This window comes from Synchytrium microbalum, assembly GCF_006535985.1.
Source record: "Synchytrium microbalum strain JEL517 chromosome Unknown SmJEL517_scf0045, whole genome shotgun sequence".
In the NCBI taxonomy this organism is placed as follows: domain Eukaryota; kingdom Fungi; phylum Chytridiomycota; class Chytridiomycetes; order Synchytriales; family Synchytriaceae; genus Synchytrium; species Synchytrium microbalum.
Genome location: NW_022158394.1, coordinates 38,872 through 66,738, shown reverse-complemented (window position 1 = coordinate 66,738; position 27,867 = coordinate 38,872). Strand labels below are relative to the sequence as shown.

Below are 27,867 nucleotides of genomic sequence, written 5' to 3'. Positions count from 1 at the left end.
AGATTTGCCCAAAATTCATGCCAAAACTTCAGATCATCATGTGAATGAAAAGCCGAACCTAGACTTGACTGATGACCATAAGTATAACCTTATAACTAGGTTGCCCAATCTAGCCATTGTCTGGTGCGAGAATGCAACAGCAGAAATGACCTGCCGCGGCAATACATTGATGTCGGTCATGTCTTTAAGGCGAAAAGGAGCTCCGTCAGATTGGAAAAAGGGGGGGGGGGGGGGGAATGATATTGTTGTTGGAGCAATTGCTGAAGAACTACCAGAGCATGAAGGACGTCAAAGTAAAGAGCTTCGACAACGGGTGCGGAGAACATCAAACGGGAAACTAGAGTAAGGTGGACATTTGGTATGTCGAAAGGGTGACGAAGTATCGTAATAGTTCTAGCACAGCGTTTTGCGTTGAACGAACGTTGATGGAGAAGGTCATAAGGCGAGAGGAATTTGAATCCCGATAGCACACATATGTATTTTGAAGTTAGAACTGTAGATACCATCGACTAAAAAGAAACCCCTCACGCTTTTCCTTTTTCCTTGGTAATCAAAAGTACGCAACTGCAAACAAATGAGCTGTTTTAGATCCTATTGGTATTAATTGAGGATTTTACGCATCTCTGCACTGTGGGCCTCGTCTAGAATAAAATTTGATGTTAATGAGTCTCAAGTGCCGTTCAAGCAATTCTGCTCGTGATGTGGTCGCTCATTCCACTCCAAACCATTCATCGCTAAGTTGAAGACAAACGAATTTCTCCCCTTGGCGTGCTAGGACAGTTTCTACCGAGAACTGAAGGCCAGATTGGAGGGTGTGCATTTATTTCCGCTGTGGTTTGAGATTGATTGCTGATCGAGCACACTCTCGAAAAAAGTCTGGGTTTTCTTCACATTTCATATACCATTGCTGAGCATTGTGGATCGAATGGGTCTATTTATCTAATTCAGGTAAATTCACGCAAGTCTTGCTTTGGTTCTTCGAACGTATGGTGTTGAGGTGCTCGACGTCACAATTTTTGGTGGATGTTAACCCAAACAAGAACCTGTGATGATAGTGTTAGGAATTGCTAACACGAAACTAAATTTTCATAGCTAGTTTAGGACATTTCTTAAACGCGACCTTTGGAAACAATGGAATCTTACGAAAAGATTGGCACGATTGGTGAAGGAACCTATGGCGTGGTGATGAAATGTCGAAACAGAGAGACTGGACAAGTAGTTGCAATCAAGAAATTTAAGGAGTCTGAAGACGACGCGCAGATACGGAAGACTGCTTTACGAGAAGTTCGGATGCTCAAGGTAATGAAAACATGTGTGTAGTATCAGAAACTTGTCCTTGACTGACTTTTTTGGGCTTGTCATTAGCAACTCAAGCATGACAATATCGTGAATCTCCTCGAAGTATTCAGACGAAAAGGGAAACTTTATTTGGTCTTTGAACATGTCGATCGCACAGTTTTGGAAGATTTGGACAAGCACCCTCATGGATTGGCGGATTTGCGTGATCGAGATGGCAGTGTGGGGAATGCTGTTAGAAGATGCATGTGGCAGCTGTTGAGGGCTGTAGAGTACTTGCATTCGCATAGTGTAAGTTCTTACTTTGTGGATGCAGGGATTATGACGCGCTCTTATCTAGATTTTTTTGTCACGCAGGTTATACATCGAGACATTAAACCAGAAAACATATTGATATCAGTCAATGGTGTTGTAAAGCTATGTGATTTTGGATTTGCTCGATCTCTAGGTAAGACTACCCGAAACAACTGTCGAGGAAAGCCCACATCTAATACGGATTCAACCACATTTTTCGCAGCTGGGCCAGGCGCCAAATACACAGACTATGTAGCAACACGTTGGTATCGCGCCCCAGAACTCCTCGTAGGAGACGTAGAATACGGCAAAGCAGTCGACATTTGGGCAACAGGATGCATCCTAGCTGAATTAACCAACGGACAACCCTTGTTTCCCGGTGACACCGACGTGGATCAATTATATCGAATCGTTAGATGTCTAGGACCGTTATGTAAACGCCATCTCGACGTCTTTATGCGAAATCCCATGTTTGTGGGTGTTCGTGTGCCTGATGGCGGAATGGGGTCGAATAAGCATACGTTGGAATCGAGATTGGCTCAGTTGAGTCCTGATGCGTTGCATTGGCTTCATGTAAGCTACGCTGTATTGGATTGTTGCGTTTGTTTCCCGCACCGCAAAACAGATGAGTGAGTGTTTGGATTTCATTCGCTGACATGACTTTCTTGCTCTCAATCATAAATAGTGCTGCTTACAATATGATCCCGACCAACGAGCTTCAGCGAGACAATTAATGTCACATTCATTCTTCCAAGGTGATGGATTTGCAGACAAGTTTGAAAACGAGTTGAGAAGGCTGTTTGAATTGGAAATTGAACAGAATGCTGCTGATCGACAGAGAAGGAAGCGTAAAACCAAGGTAAAGGGCAAAGAAAATTTGAGGACAAAAAAGGCATAGTCTTAGATACTATTTGAACGTTTTAGCAACTCTATGACCCACTTGCACATCGCGCTCTGGAATCACGTCGTGAAAGTCGTCAACCGTTGGAGGATTTACATAATAACAAGAAGCAAGAAGAGAACAGGTTAGTAGCTGCATGGCTATTGTCTCCCTCCCTTCTTTTCTTACTCGATTGTCTTGATTGCTAAAACGCCAAATTTCTTTCACCTCCAGGGCATCAATACCACCCATCCACAACATCCCTCCTTACTCTCGCCTCAACGGCTTCCCAGCAGTAAACACCACAACACCACAACTCCCCTTCTCCACCCAACAAACAAGCACACTCCCCATACAACAACAACAGCCACTCATACCATCCACACTCCCCAACACCCAAAACATGAACATCCCAAACCAAAACATGTCTCCACAAGTGTCCCTCTTACAACAACAGCCTATCGCGCCACAGCAACAACAAATACAGCAACAGCCACCAACAACAAGTCATGGCCAGCCCATGAAAAAGAAGAACAAGAACGAGTACGGATTTCATGGTAATGCGTATGGGCAGCATCCACCTGCTACGTCACATGGAATCAGTAATGGTGTGAATGGGAATAACAATGGTGGTGGTGTAAACAATTTCTTGCCACGGATTTCACAGTTCAACAACAATGGTCCTGGACCGCTTATTGGAACTGGTGTTCATGGTCATCATGGTTAGAAAACCAAGTGCAAGGATATGCTGTGTGTCAAGAAACAACAAGCAATGATCCAAATTTCACACCAAAAAGGCACTGAGATATACGTATGTGTAAACCACAGATTGTATTCTAATATCCCCATTCAAACAAAAATATAAGAAGGATAAAGCAAAACAAATTACATTAACTACTATCTCCCTCCTTAATTCGCTGTTTTGTACTTAATAAAAAAGCAACACGACAGCTTCCCCCAAACCAAATTTATATCAAGAAAGTCCCTTCCCGTGAGGTGCTGCTCTTTCTCCTCTCCCTCCAAGTTTCATGTTTCATTATATAGCCTACATGCTATCGCAATTGTCCATTGAATTGATATACCCCCTAACTAAATTACGCACCAATCGATATAGCAGCTCCCTCCGTCTTCAAATCCAATTTTGTAACAATATCATCATACAGTTTACGAAACAGCCATCGATCACCTTTCGATCTCTCGAAATCAACGACGTATAAGCCAGGCAAGTTCCGTAGCCTCTGTACCTCTATACTGAATCGGACTTCACTTGCTACGGTAGCTAGTTGTGCGTCTATGGTTTGCTGCTGCTGCAGTTGGCTGTTTACGGATGTCGTAGACGAATTATTGGTTTTGGACTGTCTGCGAAGGAAGGAGAATGGGAATATAGATACTACTCGAGATGGCTTCCGTGTTGGCGTTCTCGACGTATTCGATTGTTGTTGTTGTGGCTGTTGATTCGATACATCCGCCACCGAACTCATCGAAGAGTTATCCGAAGTCATTGGCCGTTGCCGTCTAATACATTTCACCTTATACTCATTACTCTTGTCATCAGTCACCTCAAGACCCATTGATGCAACAATGGCTTTAATTTCAGCGATTTGCAGTCTCGGTTGTTTGGAAGTCAGTGCTCGGCGATCTATCACGCCGTAGTGGTATCGTGGTTGGGATGCTTCAATAGCAGCTATGGAAGATGCTGTTTGCTGTTGTTGGGGTACGGATGTTTGCCTGGGTGGTGGGAGGTTTTGTGAGGGGACTGAGGATGCGATGGGGCCTGTGGCTGTTCGGGCAGTCATCATTGACATTCGCGGCAGTGGTGGTATTGGTGTTGGCAGTGGAGGTGGTGCCTCGTCCTCGGCTATGAAAGGAAGTGTTAGGGGATAATTTGAGCAAAAACAGGAATGGAACAGTAACTTTATTTCCAACTTACGTATTGGAATTGGACCAGGTCTCCTTCTAAACCAGGATACACCACGTTGCGGTGGTTTACCAGGTAGTTCTGTTCCACCATTAACGAGTTTTCGAACATCGAAACTGTCGTGGAGAATGGAGAGGTTAGGTTATGGTCCCTTCATTAGAAATACGACAGCTCCCTTTTAAGCCCTTAATTCAAATGCTCTCTCCACAGTCATATACACACAACAATCGTACCTCTTACGAGTAGCGGCAATCTCAGCAAACGTAGGTTCAGCCTCAGAAGCGCCAGCGCCTCCTTCTTTGAACTGTACATCCCTTCTCGCCTTTTTAGCATCCGAGTCATTGTAATGAGCCGACATGCGTCGCTTTTCCAGCTCGTCGGTAACTATTTGTGGATTTCTAATAGGTGAAACCACATTTGGTTTCAACACACCTGATGTCCGTTTCTTTTTCGAAACAGACTCGTCTATAGCTGGTACCACTGGTGGTGGTACTTTTCTCACTGGTACAGATGATATTGATGAGTTAATTGCAGAGGATGTTGTGGTTGATGTATTGGTGTTGGTAGTGGTTGATGATGTTGATGAGACAGCAGAAGCGATTCCGACTGCAACGGCCACTGAAGAAGCTGTTGCAGCGATGGGTAGCAGAGTGGTTGACCGTGGAGGTGCCACAGGATTATTATTATTGGAAGTATTATTAGTTATTGATGCTATTGTGGTTGTTGTGGCAGCTTTATTATCTACAGATGATCGTTTTGAATCTTCTAATGAGGAATCTTCTCGTGATAAATAAGTCGAGTCCTTTGAAGTCGTTGGCTTTTTGGCCGTTGTCGTAGCAGCAGTTGTCGTTGTCGTTGTGGTGATGGCTGATGCTTCTACATATGGTTCAGCAGCTACAATATCCGAATCAGGTACAGCAGTCGTCATTTCGACATCTGAGGATTCAATCATGTCTTCGTCAATATTTGGTGATGGTGATGGAATACGTTCCACAAACGATTCTGGTTCCATAAGTGGGTCTGCTACTTTAACAGGCGTTTCAGAAAATATGTATGCAAAGGGCTGTACCCATGGATGCGCCATGATTTCCTGTATCTTTGCTCTCCTCTTTGGGTCTGGCACGAGCATTCGTTTCAGCAGTGATCGTGCTGTTGATCCAACATATTCAGGGAAGTCTAGCTCGGTTTCTAATATATACTTGTATAGAAGATTGATGTTATCGCCATCAGGGTTTGCTGGATCATCATCGAATGGTAGATAACCACATAACATGGCATACTAGTGTTTTTTCGACATGTTAAATATCAGCACACAGATCGCGCAAGAACAAGAAAGAACTATACCAGAATGACTCCACAACTCCATATATCAGCCGATTCTCCCACATATCCCTAATGGGAAAAGTGGCGTGTCAGTGAATGACTCGAGGTTTGACAGACGGAAAAAACTTTGATCTGTGACCGTACATCACTGATAACGAGCTCTGGAGCAGCATAACATGGACTTCCACATGATGTAGTTAGTAATGCTTCTAAATTCTTCTCTGCTCTATGTGCAAATCCGAAATCTGTAATGATTATATTCCGCTGTCCATCCAACAACAAGTTTTCCAGTTTCAAGTCTCGATGCACGATGTGGGAATGGTGCAAATAGTTTACACCTATGTAGGATGAGCGAGTGAGCACGTTGCGGTTGGCATTGGAGCGAGGTGTTGGTCAAAGTCCGACTGCAAAGCTACAGGGTGGTCAAATATCAAATCAATAACATACCGCTAATCAGCTGACAAAAGAAGCGACAAGCATCCCGTTCTTTGAGATATCTATGAGCCAATATATATTCAAATACTTCGCCTCCGGAGGCGAACTCTGTGACGATTCCGATATGAGTGTCTGTTTCGATAACTTCAAATAGCTTGACAATGTAGGGATGGTTTACGGCCTTTAGGATTGCGATTTCACGTAAAAGCTTAGCTCTGCGTGTAGGATTTTCAATAGATTCCTTCTTTATGAGCTTGATTGCAGCTTCCTTGCCAGTTTCCTGGTGAAGTGCAAGCTTTACTTTACCAAATTCTCCCTCGCCGAGCGTCCTGAGTAGAGACCATGGGCCAATGGAGTGGCGAGAGTTCTTGCCGTTGGTGCCAGCTGTGCTTGTTGAGCTGGCAGAGCGATTACTGTCTACACTAGCTCGACTGGCAGCAGCCGCTGCCGTTGCGGTGGTCATTGGCGCAACTGTGCGATAGATTAATGGATAATATGAGTATTGCGACCAGGACTATGTCGTTCTGGCCCTCTCTGCCAGTGTGGGCTGAATGCTCTACAAATGACCCACCAACCTTTTGCTGTGTTTGGAGCAGAATGGTCGAAGGGGCGAGAGAATGAAGGAAAGAAACTTCGGAGGACCCCCAGAATGTCGGGATGATCATGTACTCGTGTATCAACAACCTTAAAGCTCAAGATTCCCCTCAGATCTAACGCGATGGTCAAAAACCGCAAATCTATGCAAGAAGTCGCAGCCAGCCGGTTTAAGCTTTGGTGTTGCGCTGGCTTCTCGTATACGCGCCCGATCGCTCATTCCAATACGATACGACTAGATCTGATAAAAGCTTTGCATTATCCCAATGATCTCTCCTTGCTCGCAATGGCTAATCAGCGGCAATTGAGGCTCAAAAATTGCAAATGTAAACCTACACTGAAGCATTGCATCATCGTGCGTACACCGTTGGATCTATACATTGGAGTATCTGTGATATAATGCAGCAGGCAATCCACCACCCTCTACCCTAGTTACTCTCTCTTGTCTCTTGTCTCTCCCTCTTCTTAAAACACCACCCAAATACTTGCAACTTGCAACTAATGGCCATACTGGGAGTAGGAACCGACATTCTCTACATGCCACGAATGATCTCCCTGCTACGAAGACACGCGCCATACCGTCTTGCATCTCACATCCTGTCCAAATCAGAGAGGGAAAGCTTCATCACCTTATTCCCAACATTTGACAATCAACGACTATTATCCCCCAATTGGACGTGGGTCTCTACTGAAAACACCATCAAATTAGACAAAGACGAGAGCAATGTTGTCAGGTGGCTCAGTTTAAGGTACGCAATCGTTGAATGTTTTGCTATTCGCGTTGAAGGGTAAAAAATGAATGCAAAAGCTCTTTCTGATGCAGCACTTTCATGACCCAGATGGGTAGCTAAAGAAGCCATATTCAAAGCTGTGTATCCTCACAAGAGGCTCGCATGGGATGAGGTCACCATCACAAAGATCATGGGTAACAAAGATGAAACCAAGACCGAACATTCTTGTTGAAATCTCTTTATTTCCAAATAGGAAAACCTCAAGTCGAGTTTTCAGCATCTGTAGTGTCGGAACTTGCAATCAAGAATACACACTTGTCTATATCTCATGATGGAGACTATATAATAGGGGTTGTCACAGTTGAACAGTAACTTATTGAAAGGAATCACTTCTTGTATAGATATTCACTGTGCTATATAATGACACTTTGGTGTGTTATACTATATATACATCCTTCTGCTTTGCAACGCTTGTGCCTAGAACGCTATACCTACCTCTCTCAAACTTCCTTATGTCATGCCAAAACCCCTTCTCAACCATCCTTTGCGATGCTTTCAACAGCCACCGATAGACGGTTTGTGGCAAAAGGTACGAATTCACTCGTGGTGCTGTCCAATGTTTGACTCTAGCTCCTGAAAGCAGTACAGAGAGCCATGGTATGAAAGACAAGCAGAAATTCAATGACGAGCACCAGCGCCATGCTTACTTGTAACTGCTGTTCAATACCAATCTATGTATCTCTATCATCCTACATATTGCTTCCCTTGTTATAGAATCTACTAGGGCTTCATCCTCTGCGGCAAACCCAACTCTCATCAATTCTTAGTTTGCCACTGGTAGCAGCAGTTATACGTTCACGTAACTGTTCTCCTTGTCCATCAATGTCCTTTGGCAGCCCATTAGCAATTCTAGTCTGAAACAACAAATGTACACCCACCCATTCCGTCAAGTGCCAACTCTGGAGATGTTGGCGGTCTCAGTGAAAACGCCGCCATCAACGCATTGCCCCAAATCCTCAACGACTCTACAACGGATAGCGAACCTAGCATTTGAATCGATGAATATACCCTGTAGACTTGGCATGACGTTAAAAGAGCTCCGTAATCCAATTGCCTTTGAAGTTGTTCGACGTCGAGACTAAAGAAGGTGACGCTGCCTAGTGGAGTTGATCTCATGAGTAGCCCGTCAGAAATGGTGGCATTATCGGATATACAGAGCGCTTTCAGCATTGGGAAATCATGATATAAAAATATCGGGGATTCGAGGACTGGCTCCATCATGCTCCTCTTAAGCTCTTGAAGGTAGCACTAGACGTTGCCAGCACCCGTTCTAGATCCATTAGCAGTTGAAATCAGCAAACAACATTTGAATTCAAAGGAATCATGGAGTCTCACCTGCCGCGACCATCCGTGACACAAATCTGAGATTTAAACCAGGCGACAGTTGCCCAAAGATTGGAAGAATCCAGAAGGCAAATCCACACGTCAAATACTACACTATTTGTATTAGTGAATGTGCCGTGTTCGGTACACGAGATAGCGGCTTTCATGTTGGGAGATGTATAGCGTCCGTAAGGAGTCTTTGCTGCCTTTTACTAATGCTGCCCATCCGACGCTATCAAATCCATCTTTGAAGCTTCTAAACTCGACAAGACACCATATACTCAAAGCTTGGTTTATTTCTGATGGAGGGGAACGATACAGTTGGATCTTCTGTACGTTCGGGTGATTGGTGGCAAATCGCTCCAATCTTCAGGCGATGTTGACCCTGCAATTCCTACATCTTTCTTACGTAACGTCAATGCCTCCAGAGTTGGCGATACTGAAGTCCAATAGTGCGAGCTGGTCATTTTTTATGTCGAGAGCCTGTAAAGTTGTACACTAAGACATGAGATTTCGTCCCAGCATATGACAGGCACCTCCCAACTGAGACGGCTTGTGCCGTGAGACTTTTCGTAATAGTCAATGGCTTTTGAGAGTACATTGGGTTATGGGCAGACGCGTCAAGCATCCAGATGAAGGAATCGACAAAGGCAAGACTATCGGTGTCGACTTTATGATACGATACATCTTTCTAATTGCTGCCATTTTCCATTGTTTGGACACGAGAGCTGCTGAGTAGAAAGCTTCCGATTGTTCGTGTACTCGATGATGCCATCCAGAACGGGTACTGGCAGACGGAGGTCCATTAACAAAGAGTCGTGGTGTTTTGTCTCCAACAAAAAAATTGATGTTCGTAAAGTTTTTGCTTTGACGATGCGTACAGGGTTGAAAACCGAAATACATCCCTTCAGATATACACGAGCTCACAAGCAGCTCTCTAAATCATTAAAGTCACGATTCATTCTTGGAAGCTCGCCTGTACTAAAGTGTCCAAGTGATCAAAATCGAAGGTGCCAAGCTCGAAAACTCCAACCCCACGAGAAATTTATATGGGTTGGAACTACAATATCGACAGTAATCTGATTTGCCGCGTAATAGTCGTTTGAGACTGAACTTTTGAAGTTATAACCGTTACAGTGTTGAACGATACCAGGAACACTACATAATGGCTTCAACTCGCTTTGAACGTAATGAGAATGCGAGATCAGTCCAAGTTGCTCTAGCTCTACAGTGGGTTTGTGACGTAGCAACGATACACATCTGCGTTTTATAATCACCAACCATCGTCATCGTTCGATAGACAGGAGATTATAATAGCAGTGAGATCTATACAATAAGTGGTTTGTTCATGCAGAGGCTATATCCTTTGAGCAACCCAGATGGCCACTCGACACGTCTGTTTGATGACTGCTGTAAGTGGGGTATACAATGGAGCCTACATGGAGAATATAAGGGTTTAAGCTGTTGCGCTGTCAACGTATGATTGGGAATGCGCAAGCTCGTACTTGATGAGCATCGTAATTGACGGCAGTATCCAAATGCTCAAGTTCATCATCTCTGAAATCTTTGATGACTTGCTGCAACTTGGCAACATCTTCATTGCCTTCCATCTTTAGCAGTTCTCTCAATTGACTAGTATAGTTTGGGTGTTAGCTATACGGCTTCCACAGCAACGGGCTTCCACCACACAACGTCAAACTATTCTCAACTCGTTGTAGTGTTCACCAATAACCGTTTCGACAGCTTCAGTACAAGCCATAGCAGCTTCTTTACCCAGTAGTGCAGAACCAACACCCATAGCAAAACCAGCCGTTTCCCAAAGAGGTCTTAGTGCAGATGGACGTACTCGATTGTTTGCGAGAATTGTATCGAAGGATTTCAGATGCAATTCTTCTTGTTCGTGCATTCTCTACGACGATAATATAAAAGTTAGCTTCATGATACTGATTGTAATAACGTGTTTGATCGATCATCCAAATGTTCAAATGATTACCTTGACTGTTCTTCCAGCATCAGAAGTGGATCCCAGTACAGCTAACTGACCTCTGTATATGAAATCAGCTCCTATTTCACCCGCATGGTCTACTCTCAACATTGCTATGAGCTTTGAACGTTGCTCTGGTGTTAGTTTGTTGCTTGTCGATGAAGATGAAGAAGACAATGGAGGCACATTTTGACCCGTGCTAGAGTATGCACGTATAACTTGTCTCGCTATTAGTGGAGCTCGTTTCATTATTGATGTTGGATGGTGAAATCAATGTAACAACTCATGTCACAGTTTCGGCCGAGAATCACTTTGAAGGCCATCACAATGTTATATTCGTAACGCGTTTCTCGCAATGATTAAGGCTTTCAGAAGAATATTCAGCAGGTGGAAGTTGGCACTACAAGACCCGATTCTAAATACACAACATTTCTCAAATCCGAACTTCACTGCCCCCATTCAATCAGAGGCTTTTGGTGCAGGAACTCAAAAGCACGAAAATCATTTCCATTCGTTGAACCATCATCTTCAACTGAAAACACTTGCTCTATCGCAAAATGAGATCACAAATCTCTTGGTTGGCCTTAGTAAGTTGTGGAGCCAAGAGGAAGCATTGCTTTGCTATTGGATTTCTCTGCCTCGTGCATATTTTCTGCATGCATATCAATCTCTAAATGGTTTCTCTATCTTATGCAAGTTCTCTGTGCTGTTGGTCGTTCCAGCAGCGCTGGCCTGTACCGGTCCAGGAGCAGATACGTGTCCGTTCCATCTCATTGATGGCTGGTAAGCTTTATGCTTCATGGAGAAGCTTGATCCTTGTCCTTTATCCGAAGCAGAATCCGTCCTTCTGGCATATTCGAGTTCCACTGCCGCACAACTTCTTAACACAATATGAATGTAGTGTGGCCAACTATACTATCCAGCAAGGAGATACCCTTACCATGGTTGCTCAGAGATATGGCTGGGCTAATGCGTCAGATCTTAGTGAGTCAGACAGTGTTCCAACCTCCACTCATCTTGGAATAAAGTCTGACCTTCTTCTCTCCACATCCTTTCAGTAACTCTGAACCCTGGATTAATATTGTCACAATTCATCTACGTAAGTATCTTAAGGACTCTGAAATCCTTTCGACCCGTCTTTCAATGACTTTCTTTTGGTTGAAATCCACGTTACAACACAAAACTAATGAAACTCTTACACTAGCCTGGAAACTCAGTCTGTGTGTGTGGACCTGGTGCTCTCGCATCCCCTCGTCCTGCACCAACTTGCTCCAAGCTATACCAAGTCAAGTACAATGATACTTGCTTTGATATCGGTAAGACCCAGATGAAAATTCGCTGATGATTGAACACTAACCAACTATCCATGGTGTCACACAGCCATTCATTTTGATTACCAGGGACCCAACCCAGCGACCAAGTTGATAAACCTCAACAAGGCCCTTGGAACTCCAATAGATTGCAATAATTTGCAAGTCGGTCAATCCATCTGTGTGGACTGCTTCCTCAATAGCACCAAATCTACTCCATCTAGTCTACCTAATTGCGTGGGAGGTGGCTGTGGTAGTTATGGTGAGTTCAATACAACGAGATTGCTGTTTGAGAACCGGCGTCTGATGATATCTTTTCGATTCGTTTATAGGCCCTGGTAACGGACCACAAGCTACTGGCGGGGTAGTCGGTGGTGGCCTGGCATCTCCGAATGTGTCTCCCTATCCAGTTGTTGGTGGTGGTGGCCCTCCTAGCCCGAACGCTGCTGGTGGCGGCGCCCCAGCTACTGGACTGCCCCTACTGCCCAGTCCGTCTTCTGGCGGTGATAGTGGTGGTAATTTACCACCTGTAGGACTGTTTTCTCCATTGCCTAGCTCGTCTCCAGTTGGAACAATCGTATCCGGTCCATTGCCAACACCACAGCAGCAAACAGCCAAACAGGTACTCTTCCAAACTCAGGTACCTCAGGTGCCCGTGCCTGTCTCTCAATCTACTGGTGCTCTGCCTCAAGTGCGAGCAAACTCTGCTACTCGAGCTGGTCTCAGTGCTGTATCGATCATCTGTCTTGGTGTGATGATCGTTGTTGCTCTGTAAAATGTATATAAGAGTGATGTTGTTTTTGTCTGGGTTAGGCTCCTCTCGTTTTCTTACAAGCCAAGATTATAAATCGACACAAGAATATAAACGATTCTCATACAATGAACTGTGTGGTGTTTTCTTTGGACAGGCGGTTGAAGTGGACAGAATTGGACGAGAATGGGATTTATTTTAAGAATGCGGAAAGTGGTGAATAATGGTCGTAGCTGCATTGTGAATTGACAGATTTCGTAGTTGAATCGTGGAGGTCTTCGGTATTCCCTATACGTCAAGTTAGAACTCATCCTCGTTACCCTGTATGCTCTACGTTCTCTTGTGATCACCTTTATCTGGTCAAGATGTGCCAAAGATCTACAAACGAGAATTTGGTTTGCATGATGTGCAACGCAACTTTCTTCATAACATCATCACAAGCTACACCCTGTCTTTGAACTCGTAAAGTTAAGCCTACCAAGCTCCTCAAGCTCTCAGCAGGGCTCTTCGTCGGCATCTTAGTGATCAAGATCGAATCGGGAGCTACAAGAAATCGACTCTGTGAATGGCTCCAAAGATTAACTTCTGGTTTGTCTACATTGCTATTATCGCTCTGGCCATCAGCAGTGCTCGAGGATGTGATGATACCACCAACGATTGTCCTTACAAACCTATCACAAATTGCGTATGTTATTTAATGTTGTGCGGAAATTGTTGTCTATGATTCGAGCAAGACATAGTATTGACTCTCTCTCTGTCTCGATAATAAACAGGGCAAGATGTATACTGTTCAGCCCGGTAACACCTTAGATTACATTTCTCAGAACTTTTATTTGAAAAACGCTTCTGATCTGGGTACTTACACACAAACGTTTGGGTCATTATCGCAACAAGCATCAGTCTGACTTGAATCATTTTTTGAATAGTTCCTCTCAACCCTGGTTTAAAAATCGACCAGACTATCTATCCTAACAACACGCTCTGTGTCTGTGGTGCAAGTGGTTGTCCAAATCCATTGGCCAACTGCACAAACATCTACAAGGTATGAAGGCTCTTCTCTTGGCTCGTGAAAGAAATCCTGTGAAACCGGAACTTAGTTCTTCCTCTTAGGCGCAACCTGGTGATGACTGCTTTAAGATTGCAGTGAAGTTTGATGAGCAAGGGGTAACTTACCAAAATTCCAATCGTTTTGTTACACCAACGGGTCCTGAACTAAAATCAAACACTTTTCCAATAGCCAAACCCTGCGGACAAGTTGGTCTCTTTCAACCAACAAGTCTATAACAATTTTATCGACTGTACCAACCTGCAAGTTGGTAAAAAGATCTGTACTGATTGCTTTGCCGGATCAGGAGGTTCTGGAACTGCAGCCCGTGCATCCCCTGCTGCTTCTGCATCTCCTGCTGGACAATGCATGGTGTTCAAATAAATCCATAATTATGAGTTTTTCTTTCGAGTCTGAGGGTGGTGTCGAGCACCAAACCTCCAAATACAACTTTCTGATGACCATTTTAAAACATTTTATGTTTTGGAACTCTTGAATTTGAGTAGTGTCGAGTGTCAGGCGATCAATACACACAGAGACACATTTTACAAACCGGAACGGAAGAGTGCAGTCAAGAACCCACAGAGGAATCCACCCTTTTGGGTTGGAAAAGGCTCTGATTAAGCCCCTAGGGTGTTCTGTTACCTAACAAACTTTCCTTTTTCTACATCACGGCCTTGTTCTTCTCCACCTGATCAAAAAATTCGCAGAGTTCGTAGAGATACTCAGCAAACGAACGTGTCAGTTCAAGTTCTGTCGATCATTGTCGCCATCTGCAGGGGTAAGCATCGCAATCTCAGAAATTTGGTCAACCTTGGACGACCTTGGAAGTTGCAAAAATGCACTGTCACGTTTTCTGTTAAAAGGGCTGCAGACCCAGTTGACCAAGAGCGTAATAGAGCAAAGATTAGACAGCTAATTGCAATAGTACTCACTACATAGCCGCTAAAAACTAAACTGCCGTTTCGGTTTTGGGAAATTGGGACGAGCAAAGAAAAAACGGTATGTCCTATCTATCGAATAGAACCTGTTGTAATCGAATAATGAGCTGATCTATAATCCACATCTAGCTATGCCTCATCGACACTTGAACAACAATTACTTTCCATATGACATTGCTCCGACTTTTGAAGATTTAGAATTTGTCGGCAGTCTGAATACCGATGATCCGCTAGCAGACTTGAATGAGGATGACCTCGATCGATTCTTGGCTTCTCTCCATACACAGCATACCCCACTTCAGCACGCATCTCATCCCGACCCACTAGTACATGAGACCACCAGTAGAACAAGCATTCGAACGTCTCCGGCTTCGTATTATGGATCGTCAACTTCAGATTCGGCTAGCCCGATGCATGACGATTCGGCAAATGCTGGTCTTGGTCTCACGGTCTTGCGACGGAGTGAGTTGTAGAAGGCCGAGAAAAAGTTTGCGTGGTGGTGATATACACCCCCAGGTTCTCGAAAACGGATTCGCTTACAATTTTGCTCTGATTAGATTGGGAATCGCCATTTCCATCTCCGCCAGCGACAGAAGTGAAGGATGACACTCTGCTCGGCTTGCATCACGACGCGCTTTTGCCCCTAACAACTAGCATCCATACTATACCCAGAACCGGATCCATTAATATACCATCATCTTCGGGTCCAATCAGCACCACTGTGTCTCTCCCTCCCATGATTCTATCTGAAACCATCCTGCCATATAGTCACATAGCTCCAGCCCCACCAGCATTCCATTACCCGGATTTTGAGTTATTTGAGTCTAGTCTAGACTCGCCTGCTCCATCATCGCATTATATGCGTCGAAGGAGCTCAGTAGGTCTGGTTCTTCCCAAGGTTGAACCTAAAGAAAGTCGTCCTCGACAGCAGCAACAGCAGGCTCAACACGATATGAGTGAAGGCAGTAACAATAACGATAGCAACAACAGAACAAGGAGTAAAAGGAAGGCATCAGACCAACTAGATCCCAAACGTGCTCCACCTCCAGCACCAATACCGTCAAACGCAGCGATACCTCAACATCAACAGCAACAAATACCATCACGTAAACAGTCAACATCATCAGCACCAATTCAACACGCTCCACCACCTAGACCAGCAGATGGAATGATGATGACAGACTATCACGTAAACATGCCAAAATCATCTCAAGTCCATCTGACTATAATGCCTGAGGCAGAGACGCCATCACAAGCACCACGAGGTGGTGTTGTTATCAATGCCCGACCAGCTAATTTCCCACCTGTGCCTGTGGGCAGGACCACAAGGAATAATTCAAGTAAAGTGATTGATGATTCGGACGATGAGTCTGTTGGTGTGAATAGTAATCCGCTGACGCAGAAGAGGCTCAAGAATACTGAAGCTGGTGAGCTTTTTTGATCATGTCTTTAAAGTTTTTGAAGTGTTGTTTCATATGAAGGTGTTTTGGCAAGCCTCTGACAAAGCCTGTACTGCCTTTTTTCAGCTCGAAGGTCACGACAACGTAAACTCGCCAAGATGGATACCCTTGAATCAAGAGTCAATGAACTAGAAACCGATAACTCGAGATTGATTACCCGTGTCGCTGTCTTAGAGAATGAAAAAACGGTCTTGTCTCGTACCCAGCGAGATATGGCTGAACGTATAAAACAGCTGGAACACCAGTTAGAGCAAGCTGCTCATCGTGGTGCTGTTGGGTATTCCCAATACTAGGGAACAAGAACCTGTTAGGAGAAGACAGATTGTTTGTCATTAGAAGGGTGTAAGATAGATGACATGTTGGGTGTAAAGATCGAAAAGGAAGGGTGTAAAAGCATTTTTGAAGGACTCTCTTGTGGTGTAGTTATATATTAGTATCCATTGATATGTTTGGGGATTGTTTCTCCTTGAGGTTTAATATAGTCATTTTTCTCTCTTTGTTGGGGTTTGGAATGTAGTCTTGGGAATTTTACTCTCCCTTACCATTTTGCGACCTGCTACGTTATCACTTTACTGTAGCCTGCTATCTCATATCAAGATAGAAGTGCCATCGCATTGAAAACACAAACACGATTTATCAGACGATGCAGGTTTTACATATCGAAATATACAAGTTGGTACTAGCTTTTCTGCAACACTCCCAATCCACAATCCTCGAATCATATAACATGATATAAGAAAAGCAACAAGAAACATACCCTAGCCTCAACATTTTTTAATTAGCAACAATGGGGAGAGAACAGACCAGAGAGGAGAATCAGTAGTTGCCATAAGCGGATCCTCGTTGTTGGTAGCCTATTTTAGAGTGACACGGTAGAGATAAGATGCAGAGCGTTTGTTGAGGCAAGAACGCCAGTCGATTACCTCCTCCACCACCGCCATAGTTTCCTCCTCCACCACTGCCGTATCCTAATGCAAGGGATTGATTAGTGTTTGGTGTAAATGCAAATCATAAAGGCATTCGATTGCAAAGAAAGCAGCGACCAAGCCGCAAGAATGCATTACCTCCACCTCCACCACCGTATCCTAATGCAATTGAGAATCATTTGTGTTAGGTGCACATGCAAATCATGAAGGCATTCGACTGAGAAAGACATCAACAGAGCAGAACGAATGCATTACCTCCACCTCCACTACCACCACTGTATCCACCACCTCCACCTCCACGAGGAGCTAGTCGAGAACAAAGGAGTGATTTAGCTCAAAGGTGAATTAATCATGACGGTTGATGTTGATGATTAATAATGTCATACTAGATTCAGCGAGGTTGACACGAATGTTTCTAGACGATCATAGTATATGAATGGTATTAAAGAAACGTATAGCGATTGATACCGAAAATATGAGTTTGACATGTCATCACTCATGTCAAAAAAACGGCTTTTCATGCATGGCACATACCGTCCATCGAGATCCGTTTCATTCAATGCGCTTTCAGTAGAATGATGAGTACTTTGCTGTAATGAACCTGAAAGGTAATCAACACACCTGATGGCAGCATTTGCTTCGTCAGGAGTCGACATGGTCACAAATCCAAATCCACGACTGCGACCAGATTCACGATCCTTGAGTACAAAGCTGTCTGTGACGTTTCCGTACGGTTCGAATGCAGATCGGAGATGATCAGCTAAAGACCCAAAAAAAGGAGCAAAATCACAGTTGAATGTGAAACGTCAAGTGGTTGGGAGTAATCATTTCCAAAAAAGTGCTTTGGTTTTACATTCAGTACTCCAGGAGAGATTCCCCACGAAACTGGTTTGATGAATGGGAAAATAGGATTGTCAGTGAGGTAGTTCTCGCAAAATGGAGCAAGATGTCAAAACAGAAAAACATAACTTTGAAAGACAAAAGACACTTGAAATACATTAAATAACATGAATTGATGAATAGTGATCATCATTCGACACTTTGGAATGACTTGTCATAGTAGCGTACGGTGTCCATGCGCCATTCTTCAAATAGACACGTGAAACAGACAGATATGCATACCATTTCGTTCCAGGAGCTGATTCTTGTCGACTCATGATCGTGCAAATCCAGTATCAAAGTCTTCAGTAAATGTCCTTGGTCTCCAATGAGGGCCTTGTTTGATGCTTTCGAGTTTGGAGTGTTTTTTGGGAATTTTGACGCGTTGACATTTGAAATTTGAGCTCGCAAAACACTTTGATGACTATCAAGGTGTCGCATCGTTTTCTTGAAAGCACGTGAATCGAAGCTTCGTGGTCTCTTTGGTTGGGATAATACTCCCATCCGTTAGGTTGTCTACAAACTACAAACAAAGGAGTATACACTGAAGGACAACGAACAGGACTAAATGGATAAGATATAGATCATCATAACCGTAGGATAGGATGTATGGAAGCGGAGGTAGCGATGGACACTCAGCGGTCCTCTCTCTCCCTTGCTAAAGTAGGTGACCTATGTTCCAAATCCAAAATGGTGAGCTTGCCTGTATTCGACGACTATGAGGCCGCCTTTGGTAAGCTGAGGAAACGTCCATGATTATGCGTTATCTATATAGTCGTCTGGATGCCTGGCACTTGGTCCTACAGGCCCTCGCTACCAATCCGTATTGAATTTGTTGGATTTCTGTGACGAGTTGACGATACCGTTTTCGACAATTTTGTTGTGATGTCGGAAGCAGAAAAAGAGTTAAAGTACGTGATTTTGAGGTATGTCACGCATTCCGTTATGCTGGTAGTGCTGCTTCTAAGCAACACATGGAGATGGTGCCAAAACGTTTATGGGACAGGGTTTCGCGTTTGTCCATCAAGAAGGATGCAATAGTTGACTTAATAAGCGTTGAAGCTCACGAAATCTCAACATGCGATGTTAGAGTATCAGACTTAACTAGTTGTCATTCTCACATCAACGTGTCAACTTCAAAAAAAAAAAACTCAATCGCAGCTTAGTAGCTAGTAAGAGCAAACCATGTTCCGAGCAGCTCGTACTCTATCATGCCTCCGGATGTCCAGCTCTCAATATGCTCTCGCCCGAGTCTCTGTATCTCGAATGGCTCCAATGCCTTCTTTACTCGCTCCAACGTCTTCAATGGTTCGATTCAGTCATGGGTTAGGTACATGTCAACATAGATCTACATTTATTTTGCATCAAATTACAGGCTTATGATATGCCGAGCTAGTTTTGTTATGTGATGGCTGCTAGATCGTCCAAACATCATATCTCACTTTTTTCTGCCACGCTAGTGGACAAGGATTTATCTCACAAGCTCAAGGAGGAGTTACAGTATGAGAAGGAGAATGAAGAAAAGGCTTTACCTCCATTCTTGAAATCGTTTCAGGATTTGGGGACGTTCAAGGTATAGGGTTGCTTGCAACACACGCAAAAAAAACGAAAAGCTCTAAAGAAAGAATATCTTGTAGATTGAAGACAAGCCAGGAAACAAGGAAGTCGCTCTTACACGTGCATTTGGCAATGAAAAGTATGTTTGTTGCCTAGAAAGTCCATGAAAGAAAGTCGAACGCTTCCTTTGCTGAACTTTTGCTAGAATTTCCGTCATCTTCAGCACCGACGCACTCGCCCAAGAAGACGAAGAAATGATGGAAGACTCCATTGAAGGCCAAGTACGTTCTCTCATACCTGCATCATGGCTTCACGCAACAAGAAACTTACAACCCTCGCACGCCTCATTAGAAAGAAGAAGCAGAAACAGAAGGCATGTCCCTCTCCATTCCCGTCACAATCATAATCGACAAGAAAGCCGGCTCGACAGACAGCGGCGCCATAGAAGTCAGCGCAACCGTCCAAGACGATGTGTTTTTCATCGACTCGGTGTCATACCGCCGCTCAAGCTCTGTAGCCCATGACGAATCTGCTGAAGGTGATTGGCAGCGACGTGGAGGCTATGGTGGGCCTGTTTTTGCTGACTTGGATGAGGTAATTGGTCAGTGTTTGAGAAACATATGTTTGCACCTTTTAATCCTTTTTTTTTGATGTAGGACTTGCAAGATCTCTTCCACAAGTATCTTGAAGAACGTGGATTTGATCCAACATTGGCGGACTTTATACCAAACTATTTGGAGTACAAGGAACAAAAGGAGTATGTGGCTTGGTTGTCGAATATTGGAGAGTTTGTTGCCAAGTAGAGAGCGTTTAAAGGAGAGGGAGAGTGTGTTGATTTGTAAAACATAGCATTTTGTGTGAGAGAGCATCCATTAAAAAACATTTCTTAGATGAGCATTAAATTATATTTGTATGTTGCTTTCCATAGTTGCGTCTCGTGTCCAAGCCGAACAGCTAGTAACATCAATAGCGAAATGGATGGATCTAGAGCATGGTGCTTGACCAGGGATGCTTGACCAGATCCATCAATGAACAACAGGGAGCACCTCTGGTACATACAATCTGCGCCTTGAGTTGGATTCCAATCCTGGCATGAGAGTTCGCAAACTTGAAACCCGCCACAGCCCCATCTAACATACCAAACGAATCTTCCTTCATTCGACAAAATGAATGTGTATTCAAAGGCTCAAATCTTAGCCTGTTTTCGTTGTTTATACAAGTCAATGCCGAATTCTGGCGTTATCCTAATTATAGCACCTGCCAACGACTCGTCCTTGATCGCCTGATCGAAAAACACCGACTACGTCAGTCCAACATCGCAACCACGTCCTAATACATACGTACCTTTTCGAACGCATCAACAACAAGCGAGATGGGAACGATTCTGTCCTGTACGAATTTAGGGATCTGGCCGTTAGAGTCCTTGCGTGGGTTTGATGAGAGGAGGGGCGTTGGTGAGAAGCTTGGGCAGCTAATGAGCGAAAAACGATAGACGTGTAAGTCCCAATTCCAAGGTAGTTGTGGGGTAAGCAATGGGGCACGTACACTGCATTGACTCTGATGCCCTGAGTCTTTAAGCCTTCAAGAGATCGGACCTATGAGAGTGTTTTGGTCCGTTGCTGAAGTTCACACACAGTATGGCTGAATGGATGAGAAGCTTACCAGCATCACAACACCAGCTTTAGCAGCACAATCTTCAAACCAAAAAATTTGAGAAGAATAAGAGCACAATCTTCAGACGTTAGAAGTCGAAACGCTTTCACATCCCAAAAACAACTTACAAACAGGACTACCAGCCTGTGGGTATAGCCCTGCCAGACTCGCCGTCGGCACAATAACACCGCCCATCCCACTCTTCTTCCACTCTGACAGCGCAAGTCTCGTGGCCAAAACAACCCCAGTCAAATCAATATCAACGACCTTAATCCACTTGTCGTCATCGTCGTCCTCCATAGGCATGGCTTCCGTGATTCCGGCGTTGGGGACCACAATGTTGATGCTGCCGTATAGGGATTTGGCTGTTGCAAAGACGTGCTTCATGTCTTTGGGGGATGCCACGTCTGCACGGATGAATTTGGCACATCCTTGGCGACTAGTGGGTAAGGTAGTGAGTTCTGGTGAATTCTGTGATGGATTCAGAGGTGTTTTACATAGCGTTGAGTTCCTTTTCGACGGTTTGACCAGCGTGTTCTTGGATGTCCACCAGGATGATTCCCCTTGCTTGTTGTTTGGCCATGCGAGTTACGAGTTCACGGCCGAATCCAGATGCGGCTATAAATGAGAAAGATGGAAGATGAGGAATGAGTTGTTATGTTGCTAAAGTTCTCGTCGTTTGGAGTACGAAACACAAGGCCCACGATCATCACTGAAGGTGCAAAGTTCGAATGAGACGAGGCTGCTTACCTCCAGTCACTATAGCTACTTGTCCAGAATAGTCGATTGCCATCTTTGGTGGTTCCTGTCGTTGGATTCGGGTCGTATTGTGGGTTTGGAGTTTTGGACTTTTTGGGGTACGCAAGTTGTGAAAAGCAGTGTAAGACAACTTGCTCTCAGGGTCATTGAAATAGGAAATGCTATAAGATTCACGTAGAAATTTGGCTTTCGATACTAATTTTGTTGAAGTGCCGTGTAACTGACGTGTTTGGTAACACCTCCCAAAACTGTCAATTTCGAAATTAAAAATTATATTATATTACTCTGTTCCACAATTTTTACAATTCTCGAATCTTCTTACTACTCTGCCCGTCAGCACCCGCATCCCGTCCCTCCTTGACAAGCTTTTGCTTCTCAGCATTAATCTTTTGTCTCTCCCCAAACTTGGAATCCGTCAACTGCATCATAGCCACACGACGCGCTAGCGATACCTCGTTAAGCGAATCTAGCACATCGTCTTCAGCAATCGTCAGTTCGACTAATTTCTTGTCTACAGTGCAAAAAAAGTCAGGATCGCCCGAGCAATGAGAAGCACGAAGCAACTTACTCATCCGCTGCTCAATATTCAGCAACACTGATATATCATGCTCCGTCACAAAGGATATCGAGATACCACCACGTCCCGCACGAGCAGTACGACCTACTCGGTGCACATAGTCTGTCGCGTCTGCTGGAAGCTCATAGTTTATGACTACTTGTACAGCTGGGATGTCCAAACCCCTGAACAAAACAAATATGAGTATAATCAATGCAAAAAAAGGATAGTAGGAAAATGATAGATACCTGGACCCAACATCGGTAGCCAACAAGATCTGCACAATCCCACTCTTGAACTTGGCCAACGAAGCAATACGCTCTGATTGCGACATGAGGGAATGCATGGCTGTGCATTTGATGCCGAGTTCTCGGAGCATGATGCGTAGACGCTCGCAATTCCTAGCGTATTACCTTTCAGCATTTATGGATTTTTTTTTGCTTGAAACAAATTTGACATCATACCTGCACTTGCTAGTAAACAAAATCGTGCTCTTCTCCTCATACTCATTCCTCAGCAGCCTGGCCAGGTACGCATCCCGGACACTTTTCGGCACAAACAGGTACCGCTGATCCAGTTTCTCAACCGTCTCGTACCGTGCATGGCTATAGTATATAAACGGTTTGGCAGTAAGGTTGAATTGTAAATCTTTTAGATCGGATGTCATGGTAGCACTGAATAAGAGTGTTTGGCGCTTGTTGGGGATGTGTTCGAGGATTGTTGCAAGATCTTCTGCGAATGTGGCGTGCAGGAGGCGGTCGGCTTCGTCCATGACCTTGAAAGGGATTTATGAGTTTAGAACATGCAGAGGCAAAAGAAAGGACTGTGGATAACAAACAATACCGTACCAGGAACCGCAGTCTCTTCAAATTGACAGTATCAGAACTACTTCTAATATGATCCACGAGACGACCAGGCGTAGCAACAATCACATGTGGACGTTTAGATAACTCGATTGCTTGAACCATCATATCTAAAAACCACAATGGATCAGTCATCATCCAAACCATTCAACTTTTGCGTGTTTGAAATACCCATTCCACCGACCACAACAGCCTGCTTGAGATTAATTCCAGCACCTAGCACCCGAAACTGTTCTGCAATTTGAAATGCAAGCTCTCTATTTCTAAATTGTGAGCATATCTTCTAGTTTCAAGTTTTTTTTTGGCTTACCTTGTAGGAGTCAGCACAAGCGCAAACACACCAAACGGATCTTCAGCTAGTTTTTGCAAGATCGGAAGCGCAAATGCAGCTGTTTTACCACTTCCGGTTCGTGCGCATCCAATTACATCTTGTCCTAGTTGATCCCAAATGTCAAACTTTTGCAACAAAAAAACTGATTCAAGAAAGACATACCTTGCAAGATGGGCCCAATACAAGAATCCTGCACCTCAGTAGGCTGCTGAATGGATAACTGCTTGAGGGAATTCAGGAGCCATGGATTTAGGCCGAGGTTTGAAAATGTTTTTGGTTGAGATTCTTGTGGGGTTGATAGTTCGTCGTCAGTGTCTGAATCACTTGAGAAGGTGGATTGTGCCGTTTCCTTGGGTATTTCTTCGTGATCTAGCTCGCTGGCTGGTCGTTTCCTTGCCATTTTGTTAGAGCGACCGATGGAATTTGTGGTTTTTGGGATTATGTTGAAAGTGTGAGCAGTATGAAAGTTGTAGTTGTCACGTCACGACCTGATACCGGGGGCATTGAGGGAGAAAGCTATGTTTTTTTGTGCTGCACAAGCCCTTTGGATCGCTATGACACGAAGACGCGAAGCAACAACACGATGATTGTAGCAAAAGTTCCAGCCTTTCTTTTTTTGGTATTTTTCGAAATATATACAAAGATTGTTGCGTGTGCAGCAATATAATACATCTACATTTACATACTTTAGCATAAGAAAACTTGCTTCGTAGACGACACGCGAGAATTGACTAGTAAAAGAAAAAGACATTTTCAAAATTCAGATCCTCCATTCCAAACTAAGTCTTGAGGTGCAGCATAAGCAGTAGATCCTGCATCCCAAGCACTTCCACCAGTTTTTCCTCCGTCACCATCAGCAGCAGCGGCAGCATCCTTTGCTGGAGGATCTCGAAATCCACTCCAAGTTGCATTATTATCTGCAGGAGGAGGTTCCTCGAAATCTTCAAGTTTGAGTTCATCAACAGGAGATTCGGCTCCTTCTTCGCCTTCGTCATCCATGGGTACTTCTTCGGCCAAAAAGTCTGGGATTGGTTGGTTGCATGATTTGAGGATTCGGACGAGGTCTGGAGCGAGTTGGGCGTCCTTATTGTTGTAGAAGGATATTGCCGTGCCCTTGTTTCCAACTCGAGCTATGAAGGAGGTGTGGTTGATTAGCTCGTATGGCCTGGGGTGATTCTGGGTAAGAGCTGCAGCTGAAAAAACGAGGTGGATGTACAACGGGCATGAACTCACCAGTTCGTCCAATACGATGAATGTAATCATCAATGCTGTTTGGCATATCAAAGTTGATGACTCGAGTGACGTTTGGTATATCCCAACCACGAGCTGCAATATCAGTAGCAATCATCAATGGACTAGAACAAGACAGATAGATGAGCAAAAAACAACATTCTTCGACTCCAGTACATCGGAAAGTAGACCACCATTAACTCACCACTTATTCTTGCGAAAAGCAGCAATCGAGTCTTCACGTTCTTCTTGTGTGCGACCAGAGTGAATGGATGTGATTGGCACTCCTTGTTTGTAAAGCCAATCGTCCAAGGAATCAGCTCCCATCTTGGTCTATCAGAAAGGGATTTGAGCTCTTGTTCAACTTGATGATCATTCGTGTTGCGACCAAATCTTCTTTGCGAGCAAGCACGTACAGCAACAAAGATTAGAGCCAATCCATCCATTTCTTCCTCAAACAAGGACATCAAGGTTTCACGCTTCTCTCCATCTTCTGCATATTGAATCTAGGTAGGGGTGTGATGAGACTGACTGCAAAACAAGAGCGGAGCTTACTAAGTATCAATGGACTTAATTCTATTGACCAAACCCAACTAAAGTTCGTTGTAAGGGGCACTTACCATTTGCTCAATGTCAGAAGGAACCTTTCCAACCGCCCCAACAGTGACCAACAATGGATCGACCAAGAATTGTTTGGCCATCCTTCGTAAATCCACTGGGAAGGTTGCACTGCACATGCAGGTAGTCAGGTCTGCTTCAGGCATGCTAGATTCTTTGACAATGAAGCGCAAAGCTCCGTCAAGAAATTGAGACTCCATCATTCTAAAAGGCGATGAGACACCAAAAAAGCATGAGCAGAGATACCCACGACTTGCTACGAAGCCTCAAGCCATACTACTAATTAACTCACCGATCAGCCTCATCAATAACCAAGAATCTGACCTTTTGCATTGTGATAACACCACGCGAGACAAAGTCAGCAAGTCGTCCTGGAGTAGCCACCAAGACATCACAACCATATTTGCGCATGGGGTCCAACAAGGGATTTGTGCCTGCTCCACCATATGCTACAGCTGGACGAACCCAGGTGTCGTAAGCAAACTTGCGTGCTTCTTGAAAGATTTGTACTGCCAGTTCACGGGTTGGAGAAAGTATGAGAGCGAGTGGAGCTAATGTGAAAATACAGTGCAAGATATGTCAGAGTCAGTACGAGTCGAGGTCTTTCGGATCAAAGGGAGTGCAAAAAAACCTTCCAAAAACCGTGTACGGTACCTGGAATAGGGTACCTAAGCCCAAGTTGACTTATGGGGCCTGAATCCATTTTCTTTTGGCCCTTCAACAACAGCTTGTTGGTGATAGGTACCAAGTAAGCAGCGGTTTTCCCACTTCCTACAGAGAAGAACGAAGAGTTTAGTGTTTCAGAACACAAATTTGCGGTAGGGTTTTTTGGGCAGCTTACCAGTCTGAGCACAAGCCAAAAGGTCACGACGAGCATTGATGATTGGCAATGCATACTTTTGAATGGGAGTTGGTTCTTCATAATCGCAAAGTTTCAGGTTTGCAACCATTTGAGGATGTAGTTTGATTCCGGCGAACTAGCGAAAGAGCCAACAAAGAGATTCAAGCGACCGACTACTGATATGCACAGATCTTCCATGTTCATTGCGAATTTAAGCATGTACTTACAGTGTCAATCTTGTCTGGGAAATCATCACCCTTGATCCTGACATCGATGGTGGTGTACTCTTTGAAGCTATTAGAATGGCGAAAAAAGGACAAGTTAATCTTGATCTATGCATCACATCGATTCATAATGTAGCTTATACTCACTTGAAACCCGATTTGACACGAACACTGTTGAAAAGCTGAGGAAATCCAAGGAGCGATCGGTCATTGTGTTTCAAAGATATTTCAAACCCAACGAATTACCCACCTCCTTCTCAAGTGCTGCATCAGGTACACATTCCATCCATTGCCTTACATCAGCTAAGAACAAAAAAACCGATTCTTCAATAAAATGATACGACTGATCCCAAAACGTTCGTTCATTACCTGCCCATGTACGATGAGGGACATCAGCCAAGACAGGTCCATCATCGTTACCATTTTCTTTCTCTGACGCCATCGGAGCAGTGATATCACCTCCAGCAGTTGATTGAGCAAGGTTTGTATCATCTATACCCTCATCAACATCATGTTCTCGTCGTGTTGATGTCTCTGGTTCGGCTTGTGGAGTAGCAGCAGCGTTCTGTGATGTGCAAGAATGCGTTTTATAGTATCCAGTAGCTGCTTGGGCGATCGTCGTGTCGTCTACACCGTTATCCTCACGTTGAGGATCTTTGGGTGTTGATGTGTCGTCTTTGGCGTGTGGAGGAGAAGACGCAGGAGGAGACGATGTTGATGGTTGAGCTGGTTCCGTTGATGATGTTGTAATAGTTGTAGTTTCTTGATTTTTCATATTGTTTTGCCTTGTTCTAAGGTTTAAAAACAATGGTGTCTCTTGTGTCAGTGTTGGAGCTCCATAGCTGATTTGCAACTATACGAAAGTGTCAACTGACATACCAGTAGAGCGAGTTCTATTGTTGCTTGTATCAAGGCTGGTCACCAGTCACTTGTTGTGAGCGATCGAGTGTTGGAACTGCGTGGGGGGTTTTTTCGAAATTAAAGATCAAACGATAACCAAGAATTATACGCAAATGGTTTTGGCCGTGAGTAGCATATTTGTTGTACTTGCTCATTCGACACGACATTCGTGGAACCGGAATCCA

At 44.2% G+C, this 27,867-nt stretch overlaps 9 protein-coding genes across 9 annotated transcripts; 3 read left to right on the top strand and 6 right to left on the bottom strand.

Annotated features, from left to right (window-relative positions):
• Positions 1–1,131: 1,131 nt before the first annotated feature.
• SmJEL517_g05237 (uncharacterized protein) lies at positions 1,132–3,197 on the top strand (the record flags this gene model as incomplete). Its single annotated transcript, XM_031171163.1, has 7 exons — positions 1,132–1,299; positions 1,366–1,587; positions 1,654–1,744; positions 1,814–2,163; positions 2,276–2,449; positions 2,515–2,615; positions 2,705–3,197. The coding sequence occupies 7 exons, from the start codon at positions 1,132–1,134 to the stop codon at positions 3,195–3,197; spliced, it is 1,599 nt and encodes a 532-aa protein (XP_031022868.1).
• Positions 3,198–3,564: 367 nt separating this feature from the next.
• On the bottom strand, positions 3,565–6,609 carry SmJEL517_g05236 (uncharacterized protein; the record flags this gene model as incomplete). The annotated part of the gene is made up of 6 exons (XM_031171162.1): positions 3,565–4,328; positions 4,401–4,504; positions 4,622–5,667; positions 5,733–5,780; positions 5,856–6,049; positions 6,159–6,609. The coding sequence occupies 6 exons, from the start codon at positions 6,607–6,609 to the stop codon at positions 3,565–3,567; spliced, it is 2,607 nt and encodes an 868-aa protein (XP_031022869.1).
• A 632-nt stretch (positions 6,610–7,241) lies between these two features.
• SmJEL517_g05235 (holo-[acyl-carrier-protein] synthase) lies at positions 7,242–7,843 on the top strand (the record flags this gene model as incomplete). Its single annotated transcript, XM_031171161.1, has 3 exons — positions 7,242–7,489; positions 7,580–7,665; positions 7,725–7,843. 3 exons carry the CDS (start codon positions 7,242–7,244, stop codon positions 7,841–7,843), a joined length of 453 nt encoding a protein of 150 aa, XP_031022870.1.
• Positions 7,844–10,211: 2,368 nt separating this feature from the next.
• On the bottom strand, positions 10,212–11,087 carry SmJEL517_g05234 (uncharacterized protein; the record flags this gene model as incomplete). Its single annotated transcript, XM_031171160.1, has 4 exons — positions 10,212–10,289; positions 10,360–10,486; positions 10,564–10,763; positions 10,848–11,087. The coding sequence occupies 4 exons, from the start codon at positions 11,085–11,087 to the stop codon at positions 10,212–10,214; spliced, it is 645 nt and encodes a 214-aa protein (XP_031022871.1).
• Positions 11,088–17,161: 6,074 nt separating this feature from the next.
• SmJEL517_g05233 (uncharacterized protein) lies at positions 17,162–18,428 on the bottom strand (the record flags this gene model as incomplete). The annotated part of the gene is made up of 9 exons (XM_031171159.1): positions 17,162–17,199; positions 17,269–17,313; positions 17,410–17,430; positions 17,527–17,577; positions 17,658–17,686; positions 17,806–17,835; positions 17,893–18,031; positions 18,125–18,156; positions 18,340–18,428. The coding sequence occupies 9 exons, from the start codon at positions 18,426–18,428 to the stop codon at positions 17,162–17,164; spliced, it is 474 nt and encodes a 157-aa protein (XP_031022864.1).
• Positions 18,429–19,335: 907 nt separating this feature from the next.
• SmJEL517_g05232 (uncharacterized protein) lies at positions 19,336–20,510 on the top strand (the record flags this gene model as incomplete). The annotated part of the gene is made up of 6 exons (XM_031171158.1): positions 19,336–19,480; positions 19,611–19,723; positions 19,788–19,846; positions 19,913–19,988; positions 20,059–20,301; positions 20,364–20,510. The coding sequence occupies 6 exons, from the start codon at positions 19,336–19,338 to the stop codon at positions 20,508–20,510; spliced, it is 783 nt and encodes a 260-aa protein (XP_031022865.1).
• Positions 20,511–20,893: 383 nt separating this feature from the next.
• On the bottom strand, positions 20,894–22,153 carry SmJEL517_g05231 (uncharacterized protein; the record flags this gene model as incomplete). Its single annotated transcript, XM_031171157.1, has 7 exons — positions 20,894–20,989; positions 21,052–21,178; positions 21,253–21,302; positions 21,370–21,401; positions 21,489–21,799; positions 21,858–21,978; positions 22,111–22,153. The coding sequence occupies 7 exons, from the start codon at positions 22,151–22,153 to the stop codon at positions 20,894–20,896; spliced, it is 780 nt and encodes a 259-aa protein (XP_031022866.1).
• Positions 22,154–22,418: 265 nt separating this feature from the next.
• Positions 22,419–24,269, bottom strand: SmJEL517_g05230 (uncharacterized protein; the record flags this gene model as incomplete). The annotated part of the gene is made up of 8 exons (XM_031171156.1): positions 22,419–22,630; positions 22,688–22,860; positions 22,924–23,076; positions 23,140–23,450; positions 23,524–23,648; positions 23,710–23,795; positions 23,849–23,972; positions 24,032–24,269. 8 exons carry the CDS (start codon positions 24,267–24,269, stop codon positions 22,419–22,421), a joined length of 1,422 nt encoding a protein of 473 aa, XP_031022867.1.
• A 353-nt stretch (positions 24,270–24,622) lies between these two features.
• SmJEL517_g05229 (uncharacterized protein) lies at positions 24,623–27,557 on the bottom strand (the record flags this gene model as incomplete). Its single annotated transcript, XM_031171155.1, has 12 exons — positions 24,623–24,999; positions 25,103–25,224; positions 25,305–25,432; positions 25,516–25,605; positions 25,720–25,921; positions 26,010–26,268; positions 26,372–26,488; positions 26,559–26,694; positions 26,786–26,852; positions 26,930–26,964; positions 27,033–27,085; positions 27,152–27,557. 12 exons carry the CDS (start codon positions 27,555–27,557, stop codon positions 24,623–24,625), a joined length of 1,992 nt encoding a protein of 663 aa, XP_031022847.1.
• Between the last annotated feature and the right edge of the window lie 310 nt (positions 27,558–27,867).